We start from the raw sequence: 14,457 nt of genomic DNA on the forward strand, positions 1-14,457 counted from the left end.
GATTAAAGATTTACTGATCATGGCCCTGCCCATCAGAACAAGACCCAGTTTCCCCCTCAGTCAGTCTCTCCCATCAGGAAGCTTCCATAAGCTTCCTCTTATCCTTCTCTGTCAGAGGGCAGACAGACTGAAAACCACAATCACAGAAAACTAACCAATCTGATCACATGGACCACAGTCTTGTCCAAATCAATGAAACTATGAAACTATACCATGTATGGGTCATGGTGGAGAATTCTGACAAAATATGGGTCACTGGAGAAGGGAATGGCAAACCACTTCAGTATTCTTTCCTAGAGAACCCCATAAACAGTATGAAAAGGCAAAAAGATAAGACACTGATAGAGGAACTCCCCATGTCGGTAGGTGCCCAATATGCTACTGGAGATCAGTGGAAAAATAACTCAAGAAAGAATGAAGAGACGGAGCTACAGCAACACCCAGTTGTGGATGTGACTGGTGGTAGAAGCAAAGTCCAGTGCTGTAAAGAGCAATATTGCATAGAAATCTTCTTTGTTAGGTCCATGAATCAAGGCAGATTGAAGGTGGTCAAATAGGAGATGGCAAGAGTGAATGTCGACATTTTAGGAATCAGCGAACTAAAATGGACTGGAATAGGTGGATTTACCTCCGATGACCATTATATCTCTGCCCTTGGACGTGAAGTATCTCCTCACAGTCGCTCCAGTGCCGCGCCGCTGTTGCTTCAGATCAGTTTAGGCGTCTATAATCATCACCATTCTGTCTGCATGTGTCTGCAGGAATTTTGAGAGCCATTATGTTCAGCATGTCACAAGTGGTACTGATTCTCTTCCCAAAGGTGGAGAGGAGATGGTGGGCTCAGTGTTTTGGATGAAGTCTTCTGGGATGATGCTTAGGTCTGTAATCTTGGTTTCCTAGGTACACAGCCAGATGGACTCCTTCGGACAAACTACAGTTCTGTGTTAACAAATGTTGGTGCTGCTCTGCATGGATTCCATGATGTCATGAAAGGTGAGACTTGAAAAAGAACATAAATAAGCTTCATCCCTTTTCTGAGATCTGCCTGAATGAGATTTAAACAAATACTGCCAAGGCTAATAGACCCTAGATAAAGGCTTAGTAGCATTTGGCTTACGTTAAAGTACACAGCTTATTGCCTTCTGCTTTTCCCATCTGCTTCTTTCCTGAAGGTAAACAAAGTACTGATGAGAAACCCTTGTGTGCAGAACTTTAGCCAAAAATACATTATACTGATTTAAGGCAGGTGTATGAATTTTATCAAGTCAGACATGCTATTCAGAGGCATTTAGCAAAATACTGCACTTGTTAGAGTCCAAGCATGAAGGGACTGAGGAAACAAAGGTGTAAAGTTCCTAGAAATAATGTACTGGTTTTCCACCCTCCTGTGCATTTTTTTGTTGAGAGTACTCATAAATCCTGTTTTGTTCAGGAGAAACTTACAGACTGAAGGTCTGTTTTTAAACTTGCGTCAGTTTTCGCTTGCCGTGTGCTCCTAAGAATATGCTTGTCGAAAGGCATTTCCTTTGCTTCTTAGCATATGATTCTGAGTCCTGACTTTTTGATCTATATCTCTGCATGGCTTTTGGTTTCTTTCCCCTCTGTCTTTTCCTTTAGGTGGCTATTGGAGTAGGAGCAGAAAGAGAGAGCAGAGCAGTTACTAAGGACTACTTGAAGTAGGGCTTCCCTTGTAGCTCAGTAGGTAAAAAACCTGCTTGCAATGCAAGAGACCTGGGTTCGATTCCTGGTTTGGGGAGATCCCCTGGAGAAGGAAATGGCAACCCACTCCAGTATTCTTGCCTGGGGAATCCCATGGACGGAGGAGCCTGGCAGGGTACAGTCCACGGGGTCGCAAGAGACGGACATGACTTAGTGACTAAACCACCACCTTTGGAAGTAGCCCAGGTACCTAGATTTTTCACTGTGGTGTTTAATGTATGGTTAGTGACCAATTAATGGTTTCACAGAAAATATATTTTAAAGACTTAAGATTTTGTCGGATTGCGTGTATAAAATGTGTATATTGGGGGCCTTTCTATAAACTGACACATAACCTGTGTTACTGGGAATCTATCTTAGTCTCAGTAGTATTACCCAATAGCACCTTAGTCTTGAGAATGGTCATTTTTGAGGCTTGTCTTCGATTATAAGGAACTGTAGAAGTCGCTGTACTTCTGGAGCTAGCTCTGATTGCAGAAATCACAGCTTGCATAGACAGATTTGGTGGCAGGTAACAATAATCAGTCCCAACTCTGCAGAACCTAGTCTGATCCATAGAAAACCCTAGGGACTAGTACTTTTTTCCTGTGCAGCTTTTAATTTGGGGAGCTCAGACTTAACCATAGTCTTCTATTCCAGAACTAGGCCACTGAAACCACAAATTGCTCTGTAGCTACAGATTTTTTGGTTTTGTTTCCTAAGTTTTCCTGTGCTAATATTACGATTTGTTCCTATTAGTATTTTCTCTAGAATTTTAATAAAGGAGGGGCTAGAGCCATGGAGGGGGGCTATCCATTGAGAAGGATCTTAAAGCTTTATTTACATTTAAAAATCTTGATTTTATTTATATTTGTATAAATAATAATAATGTGTTTCTAAGTTTTCTGAAGATGCTTTTGTTCATATGTGGCATTAGATGCCAAGTGGTCCAAATCAAAGGATGCTACTGTTACTATTTGTCAAGAGCTGGTGGAGATTATGGGAGGATCAGAGGCCCCCTAAGCCCTCTTTGTGCCTCTGCTTATTTCTGTTCTTGAAAGTATACATAATATAAATTAAAAATATTGAGAAACATGAAGAATGGTTGGCAAGCAGATTATGGGCTCTTGTTGATAGGTTTACAGTTCAAATCTGTCTTCTTACCTAGTTGGAACAGTGTTGTGTATCTCTCATGAAAACTCAGAGTCAGCATTAACTGGCATTAACAGAATAAACTTTGTTTTTAAGAGAGCTCTTATTTCAAATCTTTTCCCTTGATCCTTTGCCTTGCGTAATTGCTTGGTCCAAGTTGGGAAAAAGGAAGGAAGTAAGGCAAGCAAGCAGGCAGGCTGGTCTTAATATAAAAAGTGAGAGAGAGAGATTTATAAAAATGTGTGTCCTACAAGGAATTAAAATGGGAATGAATTAATCTTTTAACAAGTGAGAATTGTTTGATCTTTAGTCTCAAGTCTAAAGCAGGTAGACTGATAGGAAACATTAGACAAAAATAAATCTCTGGTCTAGATCACATGATTTCCTTGTTCTTTTTGAAGTTAAAATTTAACGTCAAGGAACACCCTAAATAATTAAAATATTTAGATTCAATAAATATAGAGTAAACAGTTGGATGGGGAGAATTATTATAGTCAGACTACAGTAGCTTTGATCCACTAAAAGCCATGGGAGGGTTCTTAGTATTATACATCTTTTATAAGTATTTTAATTACCTATACAGTCAGCCATGACTGCCTGCCAACTCAGTTGTATTACAGCATTGTATACAGACAGTAAAATATTGAGTAAAACTTTCTGTGGTGTGTAGAAAGATGATGTCTGCTTTGGGAGCTAGCAAGTTCAGTATACCAAAAATGTCCAGTGTTCCAACTGAATTTTTATTCACTTGGCTGTGAATTTATAGAAGATAATCATTTATTTTTAAAAATATATTAGACATAATAGTAATGTACCAATTAGTTGGTTTCTTCACTGTGACAGCTGTACCATATTAACATAGGATGTTAACCATAGTGAAAACTGGCTAAGGGTATCTGGAAACTCTGTTAATTTTTTTTATAAATCTAAGACTATCCTAAAAGCTTTTGTATGTAAAAGTTTACATATATTTGTATATATACATACCATGTATATAAATAACACAATTTCTTGACTTTAAATTTTAGTAAAAGAAATCTTCATAAAACAGTGATTTTATGCTAAAAAATTATGATCATACTGCGTTAAATCTCTTTCTTTCTAGTCTTTAATAAATAAATTTAAGTTGTGCTGAAATATCATGGTTATACCACATTAAATGTCTTATTTCTAAATAGTCTTATTTCCTCTTATTTATCTGTAGTCTAAAATCAACTAAATTTCTTGATTCTGAATAAATGAAGGTCTTCATATACATGCCTGCTGTAACAATTAATTTCCATGTCTTGTGATCTATTTTTTGCTTTGTTGTTAGTGACAATGCTGTTGTAACTGAAGTATTCTAAAAATTCAGAGGAGGCTGTATTGTAAGCTCTTTATTATTTATAAATACAGTTGTCTTTCCTCACAAATCAGTGTTGTCTTGCTAATCCTGTTTCCCCCTTATTTCCAGGATGAAATTATTTTATTTCTCAGAGACCCAGAAAACCCCAAGTTTAGCTGTTTGGCGAGTTTACCTACTGCTGTGTCTCTCAACATGTTTCTGTCTAAGCCTCTCTTCTATGCTTTTAGAACCACAGGCCTTTGTTGTAATTTTCTTGGACTGGAGGCAGTAGAATGTGAAGCCAGACACTGCAGTGTTCAATCCTTATTTGGCTGTGCAAACCTTTCTTATTGCTGAAGTATGTTCTGGCAAACTGGTTAAGATCCAATAAGGATTGTGGGTCACCATGCCTATGTTGGCTGTTCTTTTCCAGCCTCATGGTATGTTTATATAAGCACAATAAAAATTCTCATTTGTGCCTACTAGACTGTCAAAACAAAGTTTTTAACTAGTAAATACTGGTTAGGGTCATTCTAGGCCAGCACTAGAATAAGGACTGACTCTCAAATGAAGGAGACCGAGACCCACATGCTCTAGGCTATAATAGTGACCCCAGGATGGTGTTAAGAGACCCTCTCACTACTCTCTATTCTTTGTAAGTTGACTTGAGACCTAATTGAGATTCAGCCCAATTATGATATTTAGGACCGTTTTTTGTCAGACTTATTTTGTAAATTTGTAAACGTAGATATGAGAGGTCAATGGGTTGGTTAGCTGTATCCAACTTGTATATAGATACTGATGGGTTTTCATTTGATTGGGTTCATAGATATTTCCAAACATTATAGTCAAAAGGCTACAATAGAGCTTGAACTTCCAACAACAACACAGAAGCTCATAACAACTAATGACTGCATCCTGTCCTCAGTAGTGGCATTGACAAATGGAGCAGGAAAGGTAATTTTTCTCTGGTTTATATTGATGTTAAATTCATAAATGTACTCTTTTTTTTTCTTGATTGACATAGTAGAAAAATTAATCTGTAAAAGGATTTTAGATTATCAGCCTTTTTCATAAAATAAAGTTGTCTCCCTTTTCCTCCTTCCTACCTAATATGTGACACAATACGGAATGCTGTTAAATGTTTGTGATGAGTACTGGGTCCAGTTACTGTTGATGTTTTAATGAGATATTTGCTGACTCAAAGATACCAGGTGGTTTCACTATATAGATCCTGGTGTGTATTCAAGGTCTGCTCTACAGAAATTGGGGTATAGAAAAAGATTTATAAGACTTTTATTAATATTTTGTTTTTTCTCCACCAAGATTTTTGTTTGTACCTTTGTGGTTTTGTACTTTAATTTATACTTTTAAAGTGACTTAAACACATGTCTTCTCATTGAATTCTTAGTATTAGATAATGATCATTTGTTTGGATCATTAAGTACTTAATTACTGTCATAAACTGACTGGAGTGCAGTTTCTTTAAAAATTGTTCTCTGTGGGCTAACTGCTTTCAGTCGATGTCATATTCTAATTGCACATTAATGTAAGTGAAAGTTGCTTAGTCGTGTCTGACTCTTTGCGACCCCATGAACTATATAGTCCATGGAATTCTCCAGGGCAGAATACTAGAGTGGGGTAGCCTTTCCCTTTTCCAGGGGATCTTCCCAACCCAGGGATCGAACCCGGGTCTCCCACATTGCAGGTGGATTCTTTTTTTTTTTTTGGTGTTGATTCTTTTTTTTTAATGTATTTATTATTTACTTAAATATTATATTGGTTTTGCCATACAATGACATGAATCTGCCATGGGTGTACATGTGTTCCCCATCCTGAACCCCCCTCCCACCTCCCTCCCCATCCTATCCCTCTGGGTCATCCCAGTGCACCAGCCCCGAGAACCCTGTATCATGCATTGAACCTGGACTGGCGATTCGTTTCACGTGTGATAATTTACATGTTTCAATGCCATCCTCCCATATCATCCCACCCTCGCCCTCTCCCATAGAGTCCAAAAGACTGTGCTATACATCTGTGTCTCTTTTGCTGTCTCGCATACAGGGTTATCGTTACCATCCTTCTAAATTCCATATATATGTGTTAGTATACTGTATTGGTGTTTTTCTTTCTGGCTTACTTCACTCTGTATAATAGGCTCCAGTTTTATCCACCTCATTAGAACTGATTCAAACGTATTCTTTTTAATGGCTGAGTAATACTCCATTGTGTATATGTACCACCACAGCTTTCTTATCCATTCGTCTGCTGATGGACATCTAGGTTGCTTCCATGTCCTGGCTATTATAAACAGTGCTGTGATGAACATTGGAGTAACAAGTGTCTCTTTCAATTCTGGTTTCCTTGGTGTGTATGCCCAGCAGTGGGATTGCTGGGTCATATGGCAGTTTTATTTCCAGTTTTTTAAGGAATCTCCACACTGTTCTCTGTAGTGGCTGTACTAGTTTGCATTCCCACCAACAGTGTAAGAGGGTTGCAGGTGAATTCTTTACCAGGTGAGCCATAAGGGAAGCCCAAGAATACTGGAGTGGGTAGCCTATCCCTTCTCCAGTGGATCTTCCCAACCCAGGAATTGTGCTAGGGTCTCCTGCCTTGCAGGCAGGTTCTTTACCAACTGAGCTATCAGGGAAGACATGTTCCTGTGGCTGTCATGAAAGCCTTTAGTGACTAAGAGTTCTCTGGGAACTATTTAGGACTATCTTAGCCCGTTTATTTCAACAGATCCAACATAATTTCTCAAGAAAATGCTAATCTCTCTCTGTGTTATATACCATTATTTTTCTGACAGGTTGACCTTAGTAGGAGGGAGCATACTTTTTTCAAGTGGTTTAACCACTTTTTTCAAGTGGTTAAAGATTATGTTAGATATTCAGTGTTATCTTTGCCAAAGTCAGACTGGTCTTCATGACAGTTTGCTCTTGTTTAGGGCTGTAGTTAAAGGGTGCTATGAGATTCTGTCAACTCAGATCAGTGCCTACAGGACTCCCTAGCCAGATTATCCTCACTGCCTCCTCTGTAATGCTTTCATCTACAAGCATTCTGGAAACTTTCTGATGATGATTTTAACTTTGATTCAATTAAGGAAAATTCTGAGAAAAAGAGAATATTGACATTTTACAGGAGTCTTTGTCACTTTTTAATGAGAGCTCTGGAATATTAAATTCCTGTATGCTTCATAGTTTATTTTAGGTTTACTTTGCCTGAAACCTCAACAGTTGTCTCAAGGAAAGGTTTTGATCTTCACTCAGAAATTTTTCTTAGAATGGTTTTTAACTAAAATAATTATCTGAATTTAAGTATTAGCTGGTGGCAGCTGAATACTTAGCTAATGTGATTTGATTAAACTGAATTTTATCATTTGTAATTTTTAAAAAACCCACTAGGAAGGTATAACATATACATATTAAAGAATACATGGGGAATACAGAAATATTAGAGAGGAAAGAAAGTAAACTTTACCGTATACTACCATGACCTAAATGCAAATTCTTGGTATGTCTCGTTTATGTCATATACATGGAATATACAACTCAAGATTTTTAGAGTTTTGATTTTTCTGAATACTACCTAACATAGAATTTCATTTGATACAGTAAAATATTAATGAAAAAGATAACCTTTTAGACCATTAGTGAGTGCTTACTTTTTGAGCAGTGTTTGCCAAGGTAAAATACTCTTGTTTCACAAGTCACTTTTTCTTATTTGTTGAAATTGAATACTCTTGAATGTATCCAAAACTTTAATTTTTCTGGCTAATAACTTTCTTAGACATTTTAATTTATATCACCATTTCATATAGACTTTAGATTCAAAATCATGGCTCAGAAAAAATACGGTCATGGATCTTTGTTGTAAGCAAATGTTAAATCTGTAAATGATAAGGGTCTACTGAATTTTCAGTCATTTTCTTTCCTATTTTATTTGTAATGCACAGCTTGAGATTTACAGAGTGAAATTTAAGTAGAAATTATATATTCAGGATGCTTGTGTCATTTCTTGTGTTGGAGTATGAAACAAGTCAAAGTTAAGATGCAAATGGAATGTATAAACCCAAACATACATATTTTGAGCACAGGCGCAGGTTTGGTGAGGTAAACAGCTCATAAACATTGTCTACAGAATAAATCAGAATCAGCCTTGGTTTTCAGGAATAGTAGAATTTTTCTAGATTAAGACATGTCACCAGTCTGGACTGAAAATTTAAACTGATGTTGTGTTTATTATAAATCATTGCCCTAAGTATTCTCTTCAAATAAGTAAATCGTGGGCTTTTGAGCATGTGTTGAACTTTCATTTCCATTCTCAGTATCCTTAACTTTGCTCTGAAAACTGTTAGATATGTATTTTAAATATATTATTGGAAAACAAAATCGATCTTCTTGTCACACTTGGTTTAGATTGCATCTTTCTTCAGCAACAACGTGGATTACTTCATTGCTTCCCTGAGCTATGGGCCCAAGACAGGGAGTGGATTCATCAGTCCTCTTTCAGCCGAATGCATGCTGCAGTATAAGAAAAAAGCTGCTGCCTATATGAAGGCTCTGAGAAAGGTTTGTGAGCTCCTGTTAACATTTAAACCAGAGGGAAAATCTGAAATAATTCCAGAGAATGGAAATAGTTTCCCCACAGTTTATATTTATGCTTTACACAATTTTGGGGAGCAGGTGCTTGGTGGGTGTTACAAGGGTGGGAGGACTTTGGAAAGTAGGATATGACGGAGACCCAAACCTCACCTCTTAGGCCGTGTTAGATTTCCGTTTCCAGCGCCTGATAAAGTGTTTAGGGTGAGATAACCAGGCAGCCAATAAGCGTCAAATTTCAGGAAATCTTAAGCTTGTAGAAACAAACAAAAAAATTGAAATACGTTTATAATTTTTTCTCAGTATAATGCAAATACATGATCATTACAAAAAGAAATCAGAAGAAATACTTCTGTACAAGAAGAAGGCTATGGTTACATCAAATTTCACCACCTAAAGGTAGCTACTGTTAACTTGGTTAGAGTATATCTCTAGCTCCCTAAAATTTTAAAGTATATACATGCATGCATGTGCACACACACTATAAAAGCAGTTTATCTGGATACATAACACTGTTTTAGAATTGTTTTTTTCCTTTTAATGCATTGTGGATATCTTTATATATCAAAAAATATGTATCTATACTTATAAATTGCCATCATTTTAATGCATCTAGTATATTATATATAGTATTTCACACTCTATAAATGTGTAATAATTTAATTAAGCCAAGCCATCATTGCTCATGGAGTTTTAGGTTGCTTCCTATTTTTCACCGTTATATTCAACACTACATGGTATATTCTTGCACATGGAACTTGTGTATTTGTTTTTACCTTCTTCTCATTTTTTTTTAAACTTTTAGTTAAATATAATGCATAAAATTACATGAGAACATTATAGGTAAATTACAATTTCTAATTCCAGTTCCTTTTCAGTGGTAGTTGTAGTTATCAGTTTTATGTGTAACTTTGGAATATTTATACTCATCTGTATAAATTTTGAACTATATATAATATAAAGACTTTTCTAAATTTGTTTTTTTTTTTTAAATTGTATGCATGTTTCATTGTGTAGCTTTTCTCACTTAAAGTAAGTTTTAGAGATCTATATCAATACATATGATGGCTACTATATTCATTTAAACACAGCATGGAATTCTATAATGTAAATGTTCCATGATTCATTTAGGTATTCTCCTTTTGGAGGGCATTTAGGTTGATTCCAGTTTTTCACTGTTAGAATTATACTTCAATGGATAACTTTGTAAATGCCTCCTTGGGCATATATGTGGAATACTGAGAGGTGGAACATTCTGATGATGTGATTTGCCTATTTTAAATTTTAATATTTACTGCCAGATTACCCTTAAGGGTGGTTGTATACTCCTAACAATGTATAAGGTGACCTAAATGTTTTAATTATTAATTCCTAAAGATAGAATTGCTTGTTCAGAGTGTGTAAATGTTTCACATTCTGATAATGTTTTTTTCCTGACTACACTTCGAGAAGGTTACCTGTTTATAATTTACCAGCAACAGAGGTATAAATCTAACCCATAAATTTCATTTGTCAATCTCAGAGACAAGAGGTTTCTTGTTATTGTTTTAATTTGCATTTCTTTGCTTATTATTGACATGGAACGTCCTTTCATAAATTACTGTTTATATTATTCTATCAATTCCCTGTTTAAATTGTTCACCTATTTTAAAATAAATGTTCCTAATTAGGTTTGAAAAGAGCTCTCTTTGTGTTAAGGATTCTAGTCCTTTGTTTATATTGGAAATATTTCCCCTCAGTTTGCTGCAGTAATTTTTCAATGTTTAGAAGTTTCCATTTTTTTATCATCAAGCCATTCTTTTTCTTCATGGTGATGATTCTCAGGGCAATCTTGGAAAGTCAGGGTACTTTTCAGAGAAGGCAATAGCACCCCACTCCAGTACTCTTGCCTGGAAAATCCCATGGATGGAGGAACCTGGTGGGCTGCAGTCCATGGGGTCGCTAAGAGTCAGACATGACTGAGCGACTTGACTTTCACTTCTCACTTTCATGCATTGGAGAAGGAAATGGCAACCCACTCCAGTGTTCTTGCCTGGAGAATCCCAGGGACGGGGGAGCCTGGTGGGCTCCTGTCTATGGGGTCACACAGAGTCGGACACGACTGAAGCGACTTAGCAGTAGCAGCAGCAGCAGTCTATATAGACACACACCTGAATTTTATTATTAAACTTCATTTAGCACTTTTATTTGTAAGATCAGGGAAATCACGCAGCTTTTTTCTTTAATTCTTATTATGCGTTCTCCATAGCCCCTCTTGGAATCTGTGCCTTATGAAGAAGCTCTGGCAAACCGCCGGGTCCTTCTCAGCTCTACTGAAAGTCGAGAAGGCCTTGCACAACAGGTATGGCATTGGGAAAATCATGATGCTTGCTAAAGATAATGGATGTTAAATCTCCTGTGGTAGGTTTTTAACGTACATCGAGTGATTTAAAAGGCTTTGTAAGTAAACATCTAAAATTAACACATGTACCATAAGCATAATTCATTGAAAAACACTTGTTGAGTCTAAATAAGTCATCCTGATTCAGTTGGTGTTACAATTGCCAATAAAGATATATCGGCATACTTTTGCTATGCTAATTAATAATTTAGGCTAGACTTAAATGTCTGAAATAATAAGGCAAAAAAGGGAGAAGGCTAGAGAGTCAGTGAGTCATTTTTATTTCTTAAAGGATCAGGAATGAAAAATTTCCAGTACTCAATTGGTCAGTTGAATTTAGAGGCAGGTGGAGGTAGACAGTACTGGTCTTTTCAGAAGTTGGTACAAACTGACACCAGTTTAGCATTTGCCAGCAGTTTATTTACTTTAATACCTGGCTTGCTTTTATTTATTTATTTATTTATTTTTTCAACAGTTATTTCTTTAATGAATATATCCGAACATCTTCCAATTATATACTGGGTTGTAAGTGCATATTTTAACTAACATCGAATATTTTTCTCATCACTTAAAAAAAAGTGTTTAAAAGCTATTTGTGCACTTGTTCACATTTTAGCTGGCAGAGTTCAGGGCTTGGTGGGAACATAATCAAGGGCTTAAAATGTACTCGTCGCAGACTGGGTCCTTATGGTCAACAGCGGGGAAAGAATTCTAAACTCAGGATGCTCCCTGGCTTGCTTTTAGTTTTGGAAATATTTCTTTTAAAGAGGGCACAGATTTATCTGAGAGTGTTTTGCCTAAGCTGACCTTGTTTTCATTTTTGGATATGTATCACTTATCTTTTCAACATTAATCTGAGAGGATGTTGAAACTAAAAATTTAATCCACATAGTAATTCCTAAAAAACAAAATTCCTGAGACAAACAGTGAAATGTGGAGTATCTTAATTTATTTTGGATTTCTGTCTTATTTTATGTGAGGAAGGTTAAGGCTCAAAGCAATTAAGAAGTTTTTATCCAAAGTATTAATAGCTAATAAGTGGCAGAATGGTCTGACATCAGAGCTATTGCTTTTCGCACTCTGGCACAGACCAGCTGCAGGCTAGTCTGATAAGAACTGCAGTCTAAATATCTACCTTGCAGGGTCGCTTAAGGATTAATTGAGCCAGTAGGAGGCAGTGTAACGTGGCGAAAAGAGTCAGACTAATGAACCAGACACATGAGGTCCCCAATCCTAGCTCTGCCATTAGCTTAGCAAGGATTCCAGCTCCTGGAACTTGAGGTCTCCTCTTTGAGAAGTGAGAATTGTAGGACTGTTAGGAGGCTTCAGTGGGATACTGGCAGGAAAATACATGAACAGTGTCTGGTACCTGGTAATTGCTCAATCATTTGGTAAAGCATTTGGAATTCACTCAAAGGTTGCTTTTATTTTTATTTAATTCTCAAGCTTTTATTTGCCTTGAGAATTAGCTTTTTAAAAACTCCTTATTTAAGTACAACATGAAGTATATAAATTATTAATATATTCCAGTGAATTTTCACAAGTAAACACTTTAACCAGTAGCTAGATGAAATTTTTGGAAAAGAAATATTCTTACATGAAGAAATGTATTTTAAAAAATACTTGCTGTGACCCCAGAAGCCTCCCTCATGCCCCTTTCCAGTTGCTGCTCTCCTCTTTTCCAAAGATAACCATAATCCTACATTCTTTGTTTTCATGATACTGAACTTTATATTAAAAGAGAATTATGCTGCATCTCTTTCAGATCTGGCTTCTTTTGTTCAACATTATATATGTGATATTCCATGCATGTTACATGTAGTTGTGTTTGGTCCATTTTCATTCCTATTGAGTATTCTATTGTGTGAATTACATAATTTATCCATTCTTATAGCTTATGGAAAAGATCCATTTTCATTCCAGTCCCAAAGAAAGGCAATGCCAGAGAATGTTCAAACTACTGTACAATTGAATTCATTTCACATGCTAGCAAAGTAATGCTCAAAATTCTCCAAGCCAGGCTTCAACGGTACGTGAACCGAGAACTTCCAGATGTTCAAGCTGGTTTTAGAAAAGGCAGAGGAACCAGAGATCAAACTGCCAACAAACATTAAGTCATAGAAAAAGCAAGAGAATTCCGGAAAAGCATCTACTTCTGCTTCATTGACTATGCCAAAGCCTTTGAGTGTGGATCACAACAAACTGTGGAAAATATTTAAAGAGATGGGAATATGAGGCCACCTTACCTGCCTCCTGAGAAACCTGTATGCAGGACAAGAAGCAGCAGTTAGAACATGGAACAACAGACTAGTACCAAATTGGGAAAGGAGTATGTCAAGATTGTATATTGTCACCCTGCGTATTTAACTTATATGCAGAGTACATCATGAGAAATGCTGGGCTGGATGAAGCACAAGCTGGAATCAAGATGGCCAGAAGTATCAATAACCTCAGATATGCAGATGACATCACCCTTACGGCAGAAAGCAAAGAAGAACTAAAGAGCCTCTTGATGAAGTGAAAGAGGAGAGTGAAAAAGCTGGTTTAAAACTCATTTAGAAAACTAAGATCATGTCATCTGGTCCCATCACTTCATGGGAAATAGATGGGGAAACAGTGTCAGACTTTATTTTTTTGGGCTCCAAAATCACTGCAGATGGTGACTGCAGCTGTGAAATTAAAAGACACTTGCTCCTTGAAAGAAAAGCTATGACCAACCTAGACAGCATGTTAAAAAGCAGAGACATTTCTTTGTCAACAAAAGTCCATCTCGTCAAAGTTTTGGTTTTTCCAGTAGTTATGTATGGATGTGAAAGTTGGACCGTAAAGCTGAGTGCTAAAGAATTGATGCTTTTGAACTGTGGTATTGGAGGAGACTCTTGAGAGTCCCTTGGACTGTAAGGAGATCCAACCAGTCCATCCTAAAGGAAATCAGTCCTGAATATTCATTGGAGGGACTGATTGAAACTGAAGCTCCAATACTTTGGCCACCCGATGCAAAGAGCTGACTCATTAGAAAAGTCCCTGATGCTGGGAAAGATTGAAGGCAGGAGGCAAAGGGGACAACAGAGGATGAGATGGTTGGCTGGCATCACTGACTCAATGGACATGAATTTGAGCAAGCTCTGGGAGATGATGATGGACAGAGAAGCCTTGCATGCTACAGTCCATGGGGTCGCAGCACAACTGAATGACTGAACAACAATAGCTTATGAGTATTTTCAAGTGTTTAATTATCATAGGGCTGCTATGGGCATCTTATACCTGTCTTTTGATAAACATGCATATTTTTCTGTTGGGCA

General features: G+C 36.9%; 1 protein-coding gene across 1 annotated transcript in view; it reads left to right on the plus strand.

The window, feature by feature from the left end:
* The window catches only part of PPP1R21 (protein phosphatase 1 regulatory subunit 21), a 66,981-nt gene that overhangs the window by 41,705 nt on the left and 10,819 nt on the right, over positions 1 to 14,457 (plus strand). Inside the window, exons 13-16 of the mRNA XM_052648446.1 lie at positions 901 to 993; positions 5,004 to 5,131; positions 8,593 to 8,745; positions 11,024 to 11,116. Coding sequence (XP_052504406.1) covers positions 901 to 993; positions 5,004 to 5,131; positions 8,593 to 8,745; positions 11,024 to 11,116 — 467 coding nt within the window. The remainder of the gene's footprint in view (positions 1 to 900; positions 994 to 5,003; positions 5,132 to 8,592; positions 8,746 to 11,023; positions 11,117 to 14,457) is intronic.

This window comes from Budorcas taxicolor, chromosome 11 (genome assembly GCF_023091745.1).
Source record: "Budorcas taxicolor isolate Tak-1 chromosome 11, Takin1.1, whole genome shotgun sequence".
Classification (NCBI taxonomy): domain Eukaryota; kingdom Metazoa; phylum Chordata; class Mammalia; order Artiodactyla; family Bovidae; genus Budorcas; species Budorcas taxicolor.